Source organism: Candida metapsilosis, assembly GCF_017655625.1.
Source record: "Candida metapsilosis strain BP57 chromosome Unknown scaffold8, whole genome shotgun sequence".
NCBI lineage: Eukaryota > Fungi > Ascomycota > Pichiomycetes > Serinales > Debaryomycetaceae > Lodderomyces > Lodderomyces metapsilosis.
The window spans coordinates 91,430-111,172 of record NW_027138166.1 but is presented as its reverse complement, the minus strand read 5'-3'; the positions used below and the strand labels follow the sequence as shown (position 1 = coordinate 111,172).

The 19,743-nt window shown below is 38.4% G+C and overlaps 13 protein-coding genes across 13 annotated transcripts; 6 read left to right on the top strand and 7 right to left on the bottom strand. All coding sequences in view use genetic code 12, as the record gives it.

Moving 5' to 3' along the window:
* Positions 1-691: 691 nt before the first annotated feature.
* Positions 692-2,632, bottom strand: I9W82_005566 (uncharacterized protein; the record flags this gene model as incomplete). The annotated part of the gene is made up of 1 exon (XM_067694756.1): positions 692-2,632. The coding sequence occupies one exon, from the start codon at positions 2,630-2,632 to the stop codon at positions 692-694; it is 1,941 nt and encodes a 646-aa protein (XP_067545952.1).
* Positions 2,633-2,796: 164 nt separating this feature from the next.
* Positions 2,797-3,762, top strand: HST2 (histone deacetylase; the record flags this gene model as incomplete). The annotated part of the gene is made up of 1 exon (XM_067694755.1): positions 2,797-3,762. The coding sequence occupies one exon, from the start codon at positions 2,797-2,799 to the stop codon at positions 3,760-3,762; it is 966 nt and encodes a 321-aa protein (XP_067545951.1).
* Positions 3,763-3,822: 60 nt separating this feature from the next.
* On the bottom strand, positions 3,823-5,496 carry TRM1 (tRNA (guanine26-N2)-dimethyltransferase; the record flags this gene model as incomplete). Its single annotated transcript, XM_067694754.1, has 1 exon — positions 3,823-5,496. One exon carries the CDS (start codon positions 5,494-5,496, stop codon positions 3,823-3,825), a length of 1,674 nt encoding a protein of 557 aa, XP_067545950.1.
* Positions 5,497-6,136: 640 nt separating this feature from the next.
* Positions 6,137-6,391, top strand: I9W82_005563 (uncharacterized protein; the record flags this gene model as incomplete). The annotated part of the gene is made up of 1 exon (XM_067694753.1): positions 6,137-6,391. One exon carries the CDS (start codon positions 6,137-6,139, stop codon positions 6,389-6,391), a length of 255 nt encoding a protein of 84 aa, XP_067545949.1.
* A 114-nt stretch (positions 6,392-6,505) lies between these two features.
* I9W82_005562 (uncharacterized protein) lies at positions 6,506-7,492 on the bottom strand (the record flags this gene model as incomplete). The annotated part of the gene is made up of 1 exon (XM_067694752.1): positions 6,506-7,492. One exon carries the CDS (start codon positions 7,490-7,492, stop codon positions 6,506-6,508), a length of 987 nt encoding a protein of 328 aa, XP_067545948.1.
* Positions 7,493-8,328: 836 nt separating this feature from the next.
* Positions 8,329-8,808, top strand: I9W82_005561 (palmitoyltransferase; the record flags this gene model as incomplete). Its single annotated transcript, XM_067694751.1, has 1 exon — positions 8,329-8,808. The coding sequence occupies one exon, from the start codon at positions 8,329-8,331 to the stop codon at positions 8,806-8,808; it is 480 nt and encodes a 159-aa protein (XP_067545947.1).
* A 436-nt stretch (positions 8,809-9,244) lies between these two features.
* DAL81 (Dal81p) lies at positions 9,245-12,175 on the top strand (the record flags this gene model as incomplete). The annotated part of the gene is made up of 1 exon (XM_067694750.1): positions 9,245-12,175. One exon carries the CDS (start codon positions 9,245-9,247, stop codon positions 12,173-12,175), a length of 2,931 nt encoding a protein of 976 aa, XP_067545946.1.
* Positions 12,176-12,284: 109 nt separating this feature from the next.
* Positions 12,285-12,864, bottom strand: ARC19 (Arc19p; the record flags this gene model as incomplete). Its single annotated transcript, XM_067694748.1, has 2 exons — positions 12,285-12,797; positions 12,862-12,864. 2 exons carry the CDS (start codon positions 12,862-12,864, stop codon positions 12,285-12,287), a joined length of 516 nt encoding a protein of 171 aa, XP_067545945.1.
* Positions 12,865-13,025: 161 nt separating this feature from the next.
* I9W82_005558 (uncharacterized protein) lies at positions 13,026-14,525 on the bottom strand (the record flags this gene model as incomplete). The annotated part of the gene is made up of 1 exon (XM_067694747.1): positions 13,026-14,525. One exon carries the CDS (start codon positions 14,523-14,525, stop codon positions 13,026-13,028), a length of 1,500 nt encoding a protein of 499 aa, XP_067545944.1.
* Positions 14,526-15,328: 803 nt separating this feature from the next.
* IFU5 (WW domain-containing protein IFU5) lies at positions 15,329-16,054 on the top strand (the record flags this gene model as incomplete). Its single annotated transcript, XM_067694746.1, has 1 exon — positions 15,329-16,054. One exon carries the CDS (start codon positions 15,329-15,331, stop codon positions 16,052-16,054), a length of 726 nt encoding a protein of 241 aa, XP_067545943.1.
* Positions 16,055-16,351: 297 nt separating this feature from the next.
* Positions 16,352-16,771, top strand: MCI4 (Mci4p; the record flags this gene model as incomplete). The annotated part of the gene is made up of 1 exon (XM_067694745.1): positions 16,352-16,771. One exon carries the CDS (start codon positions 16,352-16,354, stop codon positions 16,769-16,771), a length of 420 nt encoding a protein of 139 aa, XP_067545942.1.
* A 136-nt stretch (positions 16,772-16,907) lies between these two features.
* SEC4 (Rab family GTPase) lies at positions 16,908-17,537 on the bottom strand (the record flags this gene model as incomplete). The annotated part of the gene is made up of 1 exon (XM_067694744.1): positions 16,908-17,537. The coding sequence occupies one exon, from the start codon at positions 17,535-17,537 to the stop codon at positions 16,908-16,910; it is 630 nt and encodes a 209-aa protein (XP_067545941.1).
* A 313-nt stretch (positions 17,538-17,850) lies between these two features.
* On the bottom strand, positions 17,851-19,623 carry FRS1 (phenylalanine--tRNA ligase subunit beta; the record flags this gene model as incomplete). The annotated part of the gene is made up of 1 exon (XM_067694743.1): positions 17,851-19,623. One exon carries the CDS (start codon positions 19,621-19,623, stop codon positions 17,851-17,853), a length of 1,773 nt encoding a protein of 590 aa, XP_067545940.1.
* Positions 19,624-19,743: the final 120 nt, after the last annotated feature.

The following is a 19,743-nucleotide window of genomic DNA, read 5'->3' as shown; positions in this document are numbered from 1 at the left end:
GATTTTGATTGCGAAAAAATTAGGGATACAGAGATGACACAAAACCCAATCAAGGCGGAAATAAAAAAAAATTTGATAAAAAATTGAATTTTTGGTGCCGTACGACATTTCAGCGAATGAAATTTCATCCAACTGTGATTTCAAATCTTTTTTGTTTCACTTTATTTATCTTATCTTTGTTTGAATAATCTGTTGTGCAGATACAAGTGATGGGGTTACGAGACTATCCTCAATGCAGAAATCACATGTTTGTTTTCCATAAACGAGATAGGACAAGAGATCTTTGTCTAGAAATTTTCTTGAATAGAATTCGCATTTGACACCCAATCTCATTTCATTTCTTGGCGTCGTGTGGGTTGTATATGTTCGGATTTATTATGTAATACAAAATGTGAAATTAAACTTTTTGCAATTAAAAGAAACTGTGGCGGGCGGAAGAAGATTGATAAAAAAAATGTCGCAAAGTAAAACTAACAAAAACGCCGAAAATTTGCAATTGCTTAAAACATTCTGCGGTTTACTCTCTTCCTAGCTGAAAATTGCAACGTTGTTTCATTCGGCTACATCGCTCCACTGAGGATATTTACCGCTCTTATCTCCTGGGATATTACGGAAAAAAAAATACGTCTATTGAATATGAATATGTTTATTCACGAGAGGCGCCTGGAAGTGCTTTTTATATACAATATACTTACTTGTTCTTAGGAACAATCAATCTCATTTTGTTCACAGTAAACACACCCATTAAATCATTAGGTTTGACGGCATTAACAAGCTCTCTCTCAGCTGGCCAATCCAAATCAGGATCTGATCTGCTATTATCCAAACGTCTATGTGTAAAGTAGTTGATGATTTCATTAATCGATTTACCCTTTTTAGCCAACCCTGGTTGAATTTTGGCTTTATATTTGAATTTTTGCAAAGCTGACCATGGTGCGAATACTGGAACTATGTCGAGCACGGTATCACCAACTGCAGGTTTAGGTGTTAAACTATCCAAGGTGTCAAAAAAGGAAGAAAGGGTTTCATTTGAAGCATCTGTATCAAGTAAGTAACCTTGAACCTCTTCTTCATGTTTTTGTCTACCTATCTCACTAACCTTGTCACCTTCTTTGGGGGTTGGTACAACTTTATTCTCTTTCTTCACATTTTTACTCTTCTTGTTAATTCCCAATAACTTCATTCTCAATTCCTTTTCCTCTTCATCCAAGTCGTCATACCTGGAGGCATTCTTTTTCGTCTTAGACTTCTTGCCCTGGGACGATGTAGTATCCTCAACCTCCTCCTTCTCATCAGATTCCGTTTCTGGTTCTTCTGGAACCTCCTCTGATTTCACATTGGTCACTTTTGTCTTTTCAAACACTCTTTTCTTATTATCCAAGATTCTCACCAAACCATGCTCCTTTTCCCTTTCAACACGTTGCTGCTTGTGACGTTCAGTTGATTCTTCATCAACTAGGAAATACAATCCAAATCCCATTACAAGTTGGGATGGAGGTAGGAAATGCTTTTTGGCAAGGTACTCAAACTCACCAGGCGGAAGTAACCCTCCTGACTGGTTGTACTTTGACACTTCACTTCCATGTAAAACCCAAGCTGCAGTATTGATCTTCCCATTCCAAGCTTGCGATGCCGACATCGCGAAAATTCCCGCTTGTAGAATTGTTGATGGAGGTACTGATTCTCCTTTCAATGGGTTCTTGACAAACACTTTTAATGATCCTTCAATTTCAGAACTCACGAGGAAATCGTAGTCACTGAAGTACTTAAAGTATAGCAAATCAGTTTGTGATTTGGTTCTACCAGCCAAGCATAAATACCCCTCACTAGAAACGAACCAGTAAAATGATTCAAACCAGAACTTTTCTCTCTCTTGTTTGGAAGAGCCACCATTCTCACGTCTCAAGTTCTTTACTAAATCCTGGTTGATCTTTTTTTCAGCATTTTTGTAGGCAATTTCAGCCCCCTTTTCAACTTTTGCTTGCTTAGCTTCTGCAGATTTCTTGTTTTCAAAATAAACACTAGCATTGGCATAGGAGCTCAAAGTGTAATCAATGCTCACAGGTGTACCCTTGTTTGTATACTTGTCTGAAGCGCTCTTGGATGTTGGCGTCTTTTCTTTTTTACTTGGTGTATCTTCTTCTGCTTCACTATCGGAGTCACTATCAGAATCCGACTCGTCCGTCTCACTATCAACTTCACTCTCATCAGAATCGTTCCCATTTTCATCATAGTGGCCATCAGGATCTTCCAACCTCACTACAAAACGATTTTCCTTCAAATGTAACGGCAACTCGATATACCTAGCAATAGAGCCCGGTCTCTTCTTCTCAAGATTAATTGCTAATTCTATGTTTGTCCAATCCATCTGCTGATCAACAAACTTTTGAATATATTGTCTACATTCATCAACAAGACTCGAGTGTAGTTGAATTAGCTCACCCTTTTTGGCATTGTTAGCTTGTTCATCTTTCAAAGATTGAATCTCTTGATCACGCTTCGTTCTAGCTTTATTTAATCTCTCAGCAGCTACATTTTTTTGATGAACAACATTTGGGGCATTTTCATCAATACTCAATTCTGAGATTTGTTTCTCTACTGTATCAGTCCGTGGTGGTGGTGGTGGTGCCATTATAAAGAAAATAGATAAAATGGTTTAGATTTGAAATCTTTTTTTCAGAAGGAAAAAGAAACGATTGCGAAGTCTTTCTTTTGTGAAGGCTTTTTGTGCGTTCTCTTTAGTGGCAACACACATCTTCTCATAAGCAGCAACTGTAATCCCCTCAACTTGAAACCATGGAATCTAAATTAGCACCACTAGTCGACGCATTGAAATCCAAGAAAAAGGTGTGTCTATTCACAGGAGCAGGTGTATCCACAGGAGCAGGAATTCCCGACTTTAGAAGTCCTGATACAGGATTATACTCCAACTTGGCAAAACTCAATCTCCCCTACGCAGAAGCTGTTTTCGATATTGATTTCTTTAAGGAGAACCCGAAACCATTCTACACGCTAGCTGAAGAGCTTTTTCCTGGCAACTATGCACCCACAAAGTTCCATTACCTAGTTCGGATTCTACAGGAGCAAAATCTTTTGAAACGTGTTTATACACAAAATATTGACATCTTGGATAGACTTGCTGGAGTTAAAGATAATTTCATTATTGAAGCTCATGGATCATTTGCCACTAGTCGATGTATTCACTGTAAGAAGGAAGTTTCGATTAAGAAACTTAAAGTCATGATAAAAGAGAAGAAGGTACCCACCTGCGCCCATTGCAAAGGGTACATCAAGCCCGATATCACTTTCTATGGAGAAGGATTGCCTTCAAAGTTCTTTGAAACGTGGGATAAGGACCGTGATGATGTTGAAGTTGCTTTAGTATCCGGCACATCATTAACGGTGTATCCATTTGCTTCCCTACCCTCGAGTCTTGACAAGACTTGTCTTCGAGTGTTGGCAAATAGAGAGAAAGTTGGAGACCTAGGTAGAAGAAAGAAGGATATTGTTGTGCTTCTGGACTGTGACGAATTTGCAGAAACTTTGGCGGACTTGCTAGGTTGGAAGGATGATCTTGAAAAGTATTATAAAGAGGGCCAGAAAAAGTATGGCAAGAGTCATGCGGTTGAAGATGAGTTGGAAAAGATTGATGAGAAGCTAAAAAGAGAAGCCGGTGTTGAGAAAGTCGATAAGGATAGAAGTGCTGATCATTCTGAAGATGAAGAAGGATTGGATGAGTTGATCAATAAGCTAAAGATTTAATGGCTATTACTATAGATGTGCTAGGAATTTAATATACACCAGTGGCTGATACAAATGTGCCTATTTTGGTCGAGCCATTGGGCCCCAGTTCTTTGTTGGATTCTCTTGATACCTAACCATTTTCACTTTACGCAATTTCAGAATCTTCTCACTCTCATCATTAGATGTATCGAAATTAATAACATCACCCGTGTCTGCATTCTCATTTTTGAAATAATTCAAGATTTGCGCACCGACAGATTTTTCATTCAAATTGGGACTGTAAGTGATATCATGATCCAACTTGGCCAATTTCTCTGTAATTTTTTCATTCAATGAACCTTCTGATTCCAACTTTGCTTTCATCTCTTCAATGTATGCCTTGTTTTGTTTAATTGTCCACTGACGAATAATTTCAAGATTCTTTTCCCATGGGATATCACTCTTGATGCAATTCTTTTTGGCGTGCGTTAAGCTCAATTTGTAGCCCAAGTTACCCACAGCTTTACTATATTCGTCAATTGATATAGGTGGCGATTTGAAGATCGAGCTAAGGTGGTTCAAGTTATAAAAAAAGGGAACGGTATCCAATTCGGATTGGGCCAAGGTCAACATTCCCTTTATACGCTCTGATGTCTTGTATACTTTCTTGTCAGATTTTTCATTGAGGTGAAGAATCTTGTTGATGAAATCTTGGTTGTGTAATGGACCAGCATACATGGGACCAGCAACATTATAAGTACTACCGCAGTATTCACAATGACTTCTAACCTGTCCTACTAGCTTGGGATAGACGTACTTATTATCATTTCTAATCCCTAATGGCTGTACAACTTTATGACCACACCCATTACAACCATAAGTTAACATGGTTTCACTAGCTAAATTTTTCACTCTAATGGGACTTGTTTTCACTTTTACCCACACTCGGAAATAATAATCAATACTCAAACTCAACATTGGTTCAATTGACTTTTTGTATTTAGCTGCAGTGGATGCTATTGACTGCAACATCAACCGAATTCCAACTTCGTGGTTAGTTTCACTATTGATGTATGAGTTACCAAAGTTGTTTCCCCCATACAAGGCAAAACACTTTTCCGGGTACCCACTACCAGCTAGCACTGCAGCATCGGTACAAGTAACCAACAACATTCCGTCCTCTTCTATGCATTGGATAGCCGAGTCAATAAATGGAGATGCTGTTCCATACGGATCAAGATCGACTATATTAAACTTGTTGTTAGTTGAGGCCATAAACTTGATTGCGTCGCCTTGATTGGCAACTACTTTCCCTGTTAGTTGATTATGTTCAATATTCCTATTGATTGACGCCACGGCATCGGCTGATAAATCATTGGCAACTATCTTGTACACATTGGGGATCTCCAATCCATACCTGCACGACCTTAATCCTGATGCTGATAACGCTTCCAAAATGGTTAACCCGAGAAGCTTACGTTTTTTATTTTTGTTTCTATTCTTCAATTCATTTTGTTCATTACGGAGTTGATCATATGCGATGATGGATAAGGTAGATATATCTCTATTAAATTGTTGAATTGGGTTGTAAAATACTTCATCCTTCTTGGGAGTCAAAATGGTCGCCTTGCCTTCAGTGGTATAATTGAATGAGCTCGATTCGGTCGAGGCTGCGGCAGTTTGCAGTGGTACTTTCTGAGCAACTTTGGCTCCTTCCGGACTTGAGGTTGACATGGTGAGACTGTTGAGTAGTGAACGTAGTCGTCTATACATGAGATGATCTCTGATGGAGGGATAGTGAAAAAAAAAAAAAAATTGTTTCATGCGATTGTGCGTGTTGTAGCTAAAAGAAAGTGCAACCAACCCCCTGCAGTTCAAGCAAAGCTTATTGCATTTACATCACCTCCATCTGACTCATATACTCTAGTAACTTTAACTTCTCAACTGTAACATCCAGCCATTGCACTTCACAAATGGATATAGGATCAACTTTCTTCCCATCAAAGAGTCCCTCAACCTCAATAATATGACCCAGTTCCAACCCCAAACTTGTATTCAGGGACGCTAGTAGCCCCTTAACTTTGATATCAATTGGTTTATTATCTGCGCTGGAAAGCATGGGAATCTTGCCGACTATAAGAGTAAACGTGCTTGCATTGTAGTTGAGTATTTGACAAAACAAGCGGATGTGAGTTGGCGAGCGAGTTGACGCTTTCGGTAGAATATCAGGTAGCAAGCTAGGCAGTACGATAATATGCGTCATGACCGGCTTCTATATCATATGGGATGAGACGGCTGTAAGAGGCTTTCTGTACAAAAGGCAAAAAAAAAAAAAACAATCAACCGGAAAAAGGGACTCCTCCAAAGTCGTGAGCTTTTTTTACCACACAACAAACTTTCACAAGCCACACACATGTCCACCGAAACATACAACTTAACTGATGACGATGCTTATCTAGATTTTGACTCCGAATATGCGGCATCTGGTGACGAGTCGTCACTGATTCTGGAGTATGATGCTCTTTCAGCACAAGCACAATGGGAAGAAAGCATGAACCAGATTCAAATGGTCTTGGGACTTGTGTTGTTCCCACTAATTGGAAAACTATTAGGAAGGCGGTTCAGCAAGATTATATGGAGGCGATTTGCTGATTGGTGGTGGGTATGACAGGCGAAAGAGAATAGCAGAATAATTGAGAGGATTCATAAAGCGTGCGTTATTTCATTTCTTATAAAGTTTTATCAACTGAAAAGATGCATAAAGCGTGTGTTATTTCATTTCTTATAGAGTATTTATCAATTGAGAGAAATCGTCACTAATTTGTTGTTCAACGTACTCTCGGAATATCAATGCAACAAACGGTTGGATAATACCATAGTTAATACGACGTAGCACATTGTTAACATACTTTAAGTACTCTTCGTTCCCCATACCAGAATCTTGTGAAGTAGCTGAGGCGCCCGAGAAAATGGAAGATTCATCGTCATTTTTAGTCTTTGATGGCGATGAAGTTAGACTATCTCCTTGTAGACTTTGTTGCAAACGATGGAAGATCTCCAAGATCAACTTCAATGTGATTTTATATATAAACAAGTTATCCAATTTAATATTGATTTCCAATTTTTCAATAAGTAATTGCTTTGAGTTTATCTTGATGGGTGAAGAATTTGAAGCATATGGTCCGCTCATACTGCCATTGGACACTACGCGTTTGGGCGTGTGTGGTGCAGAGCCAAATGACGAAGTCGCACTATCTCGATGATACGATGGTTGTCGACTAACGGGTACATTGATATCAAAGTTTTTCAAAATGGTAACCATATTCTTTACAAAACGTACTTGGTATGGTGGCTGTAGGGATTGTGTAGACAGACCTGAGTGTATCACATGTTTCACTGGTTGGTCTGGAGCCGCCAGTCTCAAACCATCTTCTTTTATTCCCATGGGTGTTGCTGTTCTTCGTTCCTGAATGCTACTCAACTTATTCATGTACCGCTTTTGCTGTAAGTTTTGTTGTTTATAGACTTCTTCATCCGTCTGCAAAGCTTTGAGAAGATTACCCAATGATATATTTAGTTTCAATAGTTTGCTACCTTCGATGGGGAATTTATGTGGTTGGTCATTTAACTTGAGAAGTTCTTGATGGTAAATTTTGTAAACATTGAGAAAATGTGCTGTTCGATCTGAACTGAAGGGTATCGTATCTAGTAGTCCTTGAACGTAGGCAATGTCCTCATCGAGAAACGATGGGTACAGTACGCTTGTCATAGGGAGTGATGGATAATTGTGTGTACCTTTGAGAAAGTCCTCTCTTTCTCTTGATGAGTTGTTTATCGTTCCACAAATTCCTGTCTCTCGTCAAAATTGAAGCGAATAAATTTTTTTCTTCTTCTTTTTGCGTTACAGCAGTTGTTTTCCCAATTGGGACAATAAATTGAACGCGTGAAACTTTTTCAGAAGAAGAAAGAAGAAGATAATATTTCTTTTTTGGTCTGCCTAGGCAAATGCTATTCAAGCTTATACTTGGAATAAGCATAACTTCATTCTTATTGACTATCCTTCTCGTTTTTGGAGACTCACCGAGCTTCAGAAATACACCAATTCAAGATGCAAGGAAAGCGTTGCTCACGGGGCTTGGGAAGTTGAGCAGATTTTATAATTACCTTGATAAATGGACAGATGGTAAGCTTGTTCAATATCTTGGATGGTTGGTACCGGCAGGGTATGTTATTGTAATAACTATATGTTTCCACCAATTTTTCATCAAGACAGTACCAATGCTTTATGTGGGATCAATAAAGATGAGTTATATTCTACTATCTATTGCCTTTGTCTACATCATCACATTCCTTTGCATGTTTAGTGATCCTGGTAGAGTTACTTCCAAATCAATAAAGACATACCCTTTTCAACCAAATCAACTCATATTTTTTAGAGATAACAAGTGTAATACTTGCCAGATTGTGAAACCAGCACGATCAAAACATTGTTCTGTATGTGGTCACTGCTACTTGTTATATGACCATCACTGTGTTTGGGTAAACAACTGCATTGGATGGAAAAACTACAAATGGTTTTTCTTGTTTCTCATTGCCAATATCAACATGCTTTCATATGGTGGTGTTTTATGTTTTGATGCATTATCCCCACAAATGACACACATATCACAACTATGGAATGTAATTACATCAACAACAGATGCAAATAAGGTTACAGGAATATTCCTCATTCTATGCACTATTTTCTCACCAATTGTTATAATATTCACCGGTTTACATCTACGATACATCTACTTAGGAGTGACAACAAATGAGTTGGATAAGTGGGGTGAAGTTGAGTACCTTGTTGAGCTTGGCCTTTTGTACAAAGTCTCGCCCAATATAGATAATGAAACTTTTGTTGAGAAAGCAAGGGATTCATCAGGACAAACAGTCTATATAAGTTTGAAAGATGAGAAAATCTTGACACTGGAGGCCAATCCACAAGGTTATAACTTGACACAAGTGGAGTCAGTCTTGGATGATTTGGTAAATGAATACGATAGAGGGTTTTGGATGAATTTTAAAGAAAGAGTGTTAGTGTAATGACAAAAGTGGCTGTTACATAAACACTTTGTGATACATATTTTATGTTTGGTCAATCTATGCATAGAATTTACTCCGAAGTAAAAACTTCATACACTCTGCTCTACGTAATAACCTTTTACTTATCTCAAAGAACCACTCTCTTTTGAAAATGAGTTGAATTAAGTAAATAGTGAAAGACTATATTGATATATGAGTTTTGAACTAAAAGGAGGGGATTAAACCCAAAAATATAATTTTTTAATTTATGAACAGAAATTGTAGTGTGAGAGTGAGAGATAAGTTGATTTTTTTTTTTTTTTTTTTTTTTTCGTAAAACTCACAACCAGAACGTCAACAGATACTCATAGAAACAAGATATTGATCACTTTAATCGTATCCTACATTTTCCACTTAGTCTCCAACAGCAGTGTGTTTAGACAAATCAGAATATCAAATGGCTGTACTGCAAACCACTTTGAAAAATGTGGATTCAAATTTGATTGAAAATGGTAAACAAAATGATGATTTTACAACCACACAAGACCATCGTCATCACTCCACTTCTAACCATCTGATCACCACCACCACCACCACAAATCTACATACCGACAAGGACAACTCAGAAAACAAGTACAATGAATCAAACTCCGTGAATGGAAACGATCACACCCAAGATAAAGCTAAATCCAATTTCCAAAATCATTATACCCCGGAAGCCACACTGGATTCACCGCATCTCTTCAACACAAATAATCAAGCCACCACCACCTATGAGCATCAAATTTCTCGACCTGCTACGAACCAACCGAACTCAAGCTACATAGATCCACAATGGGGAAATATGATGTTTGATCCTAATTCAGCAGATTACTTGTATAATATTGAGTTACCAACACCGACGCAGATATCCCAACCAGGAAATAACTCCGGTGTTAACGATGTAAGTGGTGGAATTATGCACCATATACAATACCAAAACAATGTCCACCCTGATGCAAATGAGACGGAGCCTCAAGGTACCGTACGTCACCAGAATCAACAATCCTACCGAGAGGACACACTAAGTCAAAGCCAACTGCCAGGAGCATTTGTATCTCAACAACCAACAGAATCAACTTCAAATACAGCTTTGCAAGGTGCTAGCACAAAATCAATAAAGCAACGACGTCCCTGTGATCAGTGTCGAAGGAGAAAAACCAAGTGTGTTATTATCCCCAATACAAACAACTGTGTTCAATGTGAAGCAAAACAGTTGACATGTACATACACTACTCCATCATCGAAAAGAAAGGCATCTGATATGGGACCAGACCTGCAAAAACGAGGAAGGCCGAGTTCGGCAGCCAATAATGATAATAGTCACATACCCGATGTACGGATACGAGAGGTTGCTCCTGTTCAAGACTACTCTGCTATCAATAATTCCCTCCTCAAAAAGACTTTGTCGTTGCAGTTTCCACGCTCAAGTTTCTATGTTGGACCAACGAATTATTTATACGATGTGAACTTGTTAAATACGATAATGGACTCGCGAAATCGTGATAGTAACCCAGGTGGTACAGCAAAAGTTGAGCAAGCCAGCTTGAGCAATTCTATTTCATTGAGAAAAGTCTGCGATAAGGTACACTTTGTGTTGAAGGATGACCAGTCGCCTCAATCTTACCAAACAATGTCGAATGACGTTGACACTATTGAAAAACTAATCTCACCCCACGGGCAAATCTTGATTGACCTATACTTTAGAATAATTCACCCATCATATCCCATTGTACATAAAAAGGTGTTTTTAGAAAAGTATGCGCGAACTCATCGAGAATTTACGGCTCCATTGATAGCAGCTGTTTATGTGCTAGCCATTCAATGGTGGGACTATGATCCTCAGTTGAATAGATTCCCCAAGCCCAATGTGGAACTCATATTGAAAATAGGACTCAAAAACTATCTCCAAGAAATTCTCAAGCGTCCAAAATTGAGTGCAGTACAAGCAGGATTATTGTTGTTACAATGTAAACACATTATCAGCTGCAAAGCTACAAACAACCAAGTACAAAATAGTGGAGATGCAGACTATTCTGAATGGGTGCTATGCTCTCAAGTGGTGTCATTGGCTGAAGAGTTGGGTCTTGGCTTGGATTGTAACAACTGGAAATTACCAAAATGGGAACGAGGGTTGAGAAAACGTTTGGCTTGGGCGGTTTACATGGAAGACAAATGGCTTTCCTTGAAAGATTCACGACCCTCACATATCAATGAAAACAACTGGATTGTTTTACCTCTACACGAGCAAGATTTTCCCGACAAACACGGCGACGGAGACTTGAAAGAAGGGTCGTCCGACTTGGATACTGGTAAGAAGGTGTTTACAAACTTGATTGCATTGTCTAAAATTTTATCTGATATTTTAGATCAGTTCTATTCAATGAAGGCAATGAGAGAGATTACCAATATTGGCGAGGTGTTGAGATTGGCCAAACCATTGCAATTACAACTTAGAAATTGGTTTTATTCCTTGCCCAGTGATTTGCAAATGAACTTGGTTCAACCTAGGAAGCTATGCTCCAATGGGTACTTGCACTTGGCCTATTTTGCCACTGAGTTAACTTTGCATAGGAAAATCACTACTATTATATATGAGCAAACCAATTCCGGCAATGCACCGCCTCCAGAGTTGGTTAACGTGTGTCGCTCTGCTGCAAAAACTCGTTTATTAGCATCCATCGAATTTGTGCGGGATTTGAAACCAGAGCATATACATTCATTTTGGCACTCTTCATCATCGTCTAATTTTACATTAATTGGAACTTTTGCAGCAATATTGTTCATATCTTCGCCTACACAAGAAGAAGCTGACTTTTATCGAGATCAGATATTTAATTATCGATGGATTTTGAAAATTTCTTCAAAGGGGTTTGACCAGGTAGCTGAGGCGTTAAATCAACTAGATCTAGTTTTAGGGAATGTTCCTGGTTTGCTCAATGATAATGTCGACATGCCAATGGTTCTACCTAATGTTCAAGATCAGCAAATGCCGCAAAATCAAAGCTTTAGTCCATTTGCTATCCCACAGAGTCAACCACAGCCATTGCAACTGCCTCACCCATCCCTACGTCCAAACCCTCCATATGACGGCAAACCTAACAATCAACAAAAAATGAGGATGCCTTCGAATTTGCGAGATTCTCCATACAATTCACCTCAGAATTTCTACACACCACCATACGTCCCTTCACCACAAAGCAAGACAATCAATTCACCTCATACATCTCAAGGCAACACATCACGAGCAGTATCACCGAGGGTGTATTCCAATAAAGCGCAAAGTTATACCGACCAATCACCCCAGTCTTCTCACCATACCAAGTCACCAGAGTCAACTATAAAGTAGAAAAAGACACTACTATAACTAATACTGTAAAATTTTATATGAACCTTTCTTTCTTTTTTCTTATAAAGCTAACAATACTCTATGTTTATAAACCGTTTAATCCTTTTCTTTAATCGAAAGGTATCAAAAATGATTCAGCAACAACTCTGGCCCTAGCGTTAAGAAACAACTTCATCTCACTAATCTCCTTATCGACATCCTCCATAAACTCGATTATAAAATCAACCAATTTATCCTTCAACATCTGTTCAGTATGGAAATTAGTAATTAAAAAACTAATATCATACCCTTTGATAGGAACTCTCCTCAAGATAAAGAAATTCTCCGCTCTCGAAGTCAAAAATCGAGTGAATTTATGAACAAGAATCTGTTCAATTTCATCAGCTTGTTTTATTTTAATTGAAACTCGAACCGAATTTATACTGGGTTCAATCAATATTTTTTCATTTTCGTTACGGGCAATGTGCATAGGGTTGAGAATGAGCTCGGCATCGTGGACGTTTGTCACTTCGATCTCGGGCCGGTTGTGACGTTCTACTAATTGTGATGAAAAGTCTTGTAAACATATGGCGGCGGTAAGTGAGGATCTGACGGCTGTCAAGTATGGTTTTAATGATTGTGACTAGAAAAAGAGGAGGTTAGTGGTGTTCAATTGGGAGTGGAATATTTGAAGAAATTCAACATACCATGGTAACCTTGTGTATAAGCGGGTGTACACTTTGATGAAACTTTCTAATTGCGATTTCGTTGAGAACAAAGCACAATACTTTTTTGTCAAGTTTAATTCCGAACGAGAGGAATAGAAAAATCAAAAAATTGATTATTTACACCATATACACGACTCATAAGCTCAATAGTTCATCTTCTTTACTGTTTTCTTTGCCCTCTTTCCTTGGGTTCCGGCGGCAGCAGCGGCAGGTCCAGAGCCCACGTCCACTTCAGATATTCCTCTCTTTCTAACTATCCTCTCCCTCATTTCTAATTCTTCTTTCAAGGTTTGGTAAATTTCAAATATCTCATCATTGGAATCTGTATCGTTCAAGTTAAATTGTAGTAGCCTGTCGTCTTTAACCAGTTTGAGCTTTTCCAAAAACGACACCTTGGAAGACCATACACTTTGGCCGAGTTCACCTTTCTTTTTCAAATCATTAATCACAGCTTCAATCAAATCCTTATGCAATTTCATCAACTGTTTCTTTTCATCAATTACATCCCAAAACAATTCCAACGGCGAAGACCCATTCCTACCACACAACTCAATAAATGCATCTTCTTTTTCAATGAGATCAAAAATATCGCTAAATTTAGTTTTCGCATCCAAGGGAATTGTTTCAATTAGTGAGCGGTAATTTTGACGTGCTTTTCGATCACTTCGGTAGTTTACCTTTTCTTGACTTTTGATCTGCTTCCTTAGACTCTCAATTAATTCCGGGTACAACTTTGACTCGTATAAATTTAGTATATCTAATTCATTCAAACATGCAAGATGCTTATTTTGTTTAAAACGTGGGTCTTCAATTAATCCAGCATAAAGTTCTTGAAAATTGGATGCCTTTTGAACTAATGCATTGTTGATCAGATGAAGATAATGATAAAGCTCATCAGTAGCTTGTTTCTTCTGCTTTTCAACCTCATCGTCGTGCTGTTTCTTTATTTCTGCTGTATACTTATAAAACATCTTGGCCATATCTATATCGGGTAACATTGAGTGCTTGAAAATGGGGTTCTCTTCCTCTACAAATCTTTTCCGTAGACTTATCCATCTAGTGTTATGATCAAGCTTACCCTCCTTTCTTAGCGTTTCCAATTCCTTGATAAAATTGGACTTGAATTGTTCAATGACATTAGTCTTGTTTCTAATTTCATCTTCAAATTTTTGAACAAGATACTCCTCGTATAAAGATTTTCTTTTCATTGGACTAGCGACAGCCCAGTATTCAGGTTTGCTGACCAATTTCTTCATAACTGTTTGAAATGACCACGTCGAATCGACATTGTTGTCTTTTAATAACTGAACAAAAACTTGTTCATTTTCCTCTGAGGTAGAAGATGCCATACTGGAAGGTAGTTCAACTGGCTCTTGTTTAAGCGCTTTATCAATAGCATCTTCCTCCTCATGTGATTCTTCATCACTCTGACCACCTTCGCCCAACTCATCTGGCTTATCCCAAGTAGTCTCCCCAGTCGATTCATTATAGTAATACGTCTTCCCATCATTGGTAGTGTATTCTTGCCATGTAGGAACAGTGGCTTCTTCACCCTCGGGCAAGGTCCAGCTAGTTTCCAGAGTCTCTTTGTTATAGTAGTAGACTTGTCCATCATCTGTCTTTAATTGCTCCCAATTAGACATGTCTGAGTGTGGGTAATCAAAACATGGAGGCCAAATGTGTAGCTTTTTTTCATTTTCACTTTTTTTTTGCGACTCTTCATAGGCGACACAGGACTTCATTTGCAACAAGAATCAAAGTGGCACTGATTCCATTCGGGAAGGTTCGATTTGGTAGATAGAGGATCCGAGAAAGCTCCAGTGACCATTTGAAAGAGCTAGGTTATTCAGTTTATGATCGTTACTTCTGTATCCATCGGAAATGTCTTAACACCGAACACGTGCTGCTTGAAGTGTGACCAGGACTGTTACGTAGTGGCTTATGTTGCAGACTGATATTGGAATCCAGTAAAAGCTCTTTGGTCCAGCAAAAGCCATTCACAACATGACGACTTGTAACTCCAGTTAAGTTTGAATCTCTTTACCTGTCAGAAAAGCCTAAAACTTTAGATGATTAAGTGACTACATCTGCCTCCTTACGGCAGTGAATAACCTTTTCAATCCAGGACGGAACCGATACTTGTTCATAATTTATGGATGCAAAAAGTTGGGGTCACGAACTCCGGATATGTTTGGTCTAAGCCCCCGGAATTTACAGGAGCTACCAATCTATGTCGAGATTGCGCAATCATTTTCGATTTTGACATAAAGTTAAGAAATTCTCTCTCCCCACTGAAACATAGAGAAGAGCAAATCGGTTGATATTTTTGACATAAGTTTACGATTTCATCAACTAATCAATCAATCAATCAATCAATTAGAGCTTACGTATAGGAAAGTTTGGTGATTCTGATACTTGAATTACAAAGAGACTCAAACAAAACACAATGGCAAAAGACGATCCAAGTAAGCCTCCAACAGTTCCAAGTGGATGGCTTGCGAAATTTGATGACAAATACAAGACTTGGTTTTACGTTGACTTAGAGACTAAGAAATCACAATGGGAGGCTCCTAAAGGAACCGTTTTTGATAAAGATGATGATGTGCCACCTCCAGCTTACAGTCCTACTGCATCCAAGGCACATACAGCATCCCCAACCCCTCCTAAACAAAGTATACCCGCTAAGGACGAACAGAAAGGAATATTTAATCGTCCACAACACTCAGGCTATGCTGGTGGTGCTGGTGGCGGTGCTCCTCCTCCTCCACGTCAGCAATATCCTCCTCAGCCAGGCTATGGCGGTTATCCACCTCAAACGGGAGGATATCCACCTCAAACGGGAGGATATCCACCTCAAGGCTATGGTGGATACCCACCACAAGGTTACGGAGGCTACCCACCACAAGGGTACGGAGGCTACCCACCACAGCAAATGCAACAACAACCTGTACAACAACAGAGAAGTAGATTTGGTGGTGGAGCAGGTAACATGGCATTAGGAGTTGGTGGTGGTTTACTAGGAGGTATGCTTCTTGGTAATGCCATTAATGGTTGGGAGGACCATGAGAGAATGGAAGGATACCAAGACGGTTATCAAGATGGTTACGACAATGGAGGTGACTATGGTGGTGGCGATTTTGGTGGTGGTGACTTTGGTGGTGGTGATTTCTAAGGGGGAAGATTGATAGATATATATGGATTAGAAATCTATTTGGAAAGTGAATAGTTTTTTATAGGTTTTGGAACTACAGTCTACAGTACTGTGTCTATTAAATAAAAATTGGTTGCGTAAAGATTCGTTGATTCGTCTGTGTGAGAATTTTTTAATTTTTTTTTTTTTTCTTTTCAACCAACCAATTAATGAGAAATTGACATTACCAAACTTTCTAAATTGTCTCTATCTTGTCTTTTTAATAAATAGGGGTTCTATTCTTACACCAGACACATCACTATCTCCATCATAAAAACAATGAGATTCACTTCAGTATTAAGGCAAGTACCTAAATTAAAGTTGTCAGAAGTTATAGTAAGAGCAGGTGAAGGTTTACCAACTGGTATAACGGGTATTTACAAACATCCAAACCCAAGACCCGCTCTTGTCACTTTATACCACGAGCAGTTGAAGGTGCTAAACGATAAATTTCCAAAGGACTCGGTTTACAGACAATCGGTAGAACAGTTGACAAAGAATAGATTGAAGGTTGTCGAAGAAGAGGAAATTACAGAAAATATAGAAAATAGGATTGGAAATGGATTGGTTGAAGAACTTGTTATCCAAGCTGCTGAAGAATTAAATTTGAGTCACGAAATGTCTGCTTTGAAATGTTGGGAAGAATTGGAAGAGAAGCCATTGGATGACCAATGGGTATACTTTGGTAAGAAAATCTAATAGCTAAAGCCATTTAAAGATTCAATAAAAGAAACAAAAAAAGATGATATAAAACACCCTGTAAAGACCTAATATAAAAAAAAAAATACACACACTCTCTGCCTCTCTCCTCAGCTCTAGCGTACCTCTTCCGATATCAACAACAGTTGTTCTTGGTACCAGAGTTTCCTTGCGAGACGTCAATACCACCCGCACCTCCACCAGTGGCGGCTCCGGCATTATCATTAATATGCTTTTCTTGAATAATACCAGCCAACTCATAGAAAATAGCATCAACATTTTCATTGCTCTTTGCCGATACTTCCAAAAATGGCACGTGCAATTTAGATGCCAACTCTTCACCTTGTTCCTTGCTTACCTGTCTATTGACTTCATCGTCGCATTTATTACCAACCAAAAAGATTTGAGCATCTTCATTCGCATGCTGAGACACAGTTTGGAACCAGTTTTCAACATTTTCAAAACTTCTTGAATCAGTGACATCGTAGATTATAACAATACCCATAGCACCTCTATAGTAAGCGGTAGTAATGGTTCTAAATCTTTCTTGACCAGCAGTATCCCATACTTGCAACTTGATCTTCTTGCCTTTGCTTTCAATAGTTCTAATCTTGAAATCGATACCAATGGTCGTGATGAAGGACGGGTTGAACTTGTCTTCAACAAATCTCAATAACAAACATGATTTTCCAACACCGGAATCACCCACTAATAATAGCTTCATTATCATATCATAAGCTTTAGAAGAAGCTCCTTTACCACTCATTTTTTGAAATGTCTTTTGATTGTGTTAGCAAGGATAATGAATTAAGTAATACTTTCTGACTGGGTTTCTGTATTAAGCCTTGGTTCAGTTGATTATAGTGCTCTAAGCAAACGTGTTAACAACAGCGATTGTATTTGTAACGTAAATGCTATTGCTACAGCGAAGTCGTTTATTCCCTTTTTTTTTTTGTTAACGGTGACAGAGAGAGAGAGAGAGAGACAAAATTTAGACTAAAACATTGGTCGTGTAGTGTGTACAAAACAATCACAACGCAAACTCCGCTATTCATTCATCTATAGATATCTATACTGCTTTACAAAAACACTTCGGCATTTAACTCAACTGATGAAGCAGCGTATGGAATATCGAAATTGTTCATGACCTCTGGATGCAAAACACCGATACTTCCGACCTGTTTAGCTTCTCCATTTGGTTGACTTCTGAAAAAGATTTTTGCTCCTCTACCGTCAAAGAATGTAGAGTTGGTCTTATCCTCTTCAATCCAGTATCCCCTTCTTTCATCCTTGGCCGGGTTCTCCAACCATGGGGTTCTCATAGTTTGCATAATCTTACCCAACAATCCTTGAACATATTCGAAACCGGAAGTTTTACCTGCATACACAGCAGCCCAATTACGTTGGTTAAATGCTCCTCTTTCTAAGCTAGAATCTTTTAAAACAATGTCACCACATTCAAACACTTTGATGGGTAAAGAGTGCTTTCTATTTTCTTTGATTGTTTTTAGGATACCTGGCAACAATGTAGTTCTAACAACTTGATACTCAATTGTTTTTGGATTTTCCAATTTCACAGCTGTACTTCCATCATCTTTCTTTCTCAACCACCCGAAATTCTCATCATGGGAGCATAATGTTAATGGCATGACTTCCAGGTAGCCCGCTTGTGAGCTAGCTAATCTCAAGATATCTGCTACTTTATTTACAGGTAACGCAGAAGCAACCATACTTTCACTGCTTGGCTTAGTCTTTTTCAAGTTATCGTATCCATAACCAATAGCAGCATCTTCCATAATATCACATTGATGTAAAATATCTGATCTTGTAATAGGAATTTTAACATCAAGAATATCCTTGTCATTTGAAGGAGTAGCGTCCAAGGACATCTTTTTCAATAACTTGGAAATTTCTTCTCCCGAGTAATTCAAGCCCAAACACGAGTTGATATAGGATATCTCAGCTTTAGTTTCCCTTGGAGTCACATTAGGGGTCACACGTGTTTGACCATTGTGTTCAGAAACAATCTTGAGCGGTTCAATCTCGAATGGAGTTTGACTATACCTCGAAAACATTGCAACCAATGTTTCAATAACAATCTCAGTCTTGGTTCTGTCAGTTCCAGTAACATCAATCCAAACATTCTTTGTATTCAAAGTAATCTTGGAGTGGTCTGAGTTGATAATTGGGGGCAAGGAGGCAACCGTTCTGTTTGCATCCAACATCACTGGATAAACAGGAGAGTCCCTAATAATGTGCAAATATTTACCAATATTCTTATCCTTTTCGTAAAACTCCATCAACTCTTCACCGTCCATAACCTTTGACTGGTTCAATGGCTTGAATTTAATCTCCTTTGGTGGTAATGCCTCGTATGTAAAAGGTGGAGTCAAGGTGTCTAAATCATGGGTTCCAATGGCAACTAAAGTTCTATTACGACATAAGTTGGTGTGCAACTTATCTTGCAACGCAATAAAAGAGTCATACGCTCTTTGATCAAAAGTAACATTTCTCAAAATAGCCGAGGCAGCATATTGACGAATTGGAAAAGTAGATTCCTTAATGGTTAAAGAAAGTTCTGGAGTTTCTGGTTTTAAAGTGTACTTTGGTTGTTCCTTGTTTCCTAAAAACTCATTTAAAGCTTGTGCAATCCCTTCAATACACAACATGTCATATCTGTTTGCAGGAACTTCAATCTTCAATTGTGGTCTCTCATCACCTTGACATTCATCAGTGGTATCTTCGTCTAATTCGATACCGAATTGGAAACATAACTCGTCAAACTCTTCAGTGGTATAGGATCTACCCAACCATTTGAAGAGATCCTCTTTGTCAACTGGAATAGTAGGCATGCTTTGATGTGAATTGTAGTTGAACTGGTGCTGAAAATTTTTTGAGTCAGAAAAATCAGAAAAAAAAAAAAAAAAAAAAAAAAAAAAAAAAAAAAAATTAAAAAATAAAAAAATCATCAA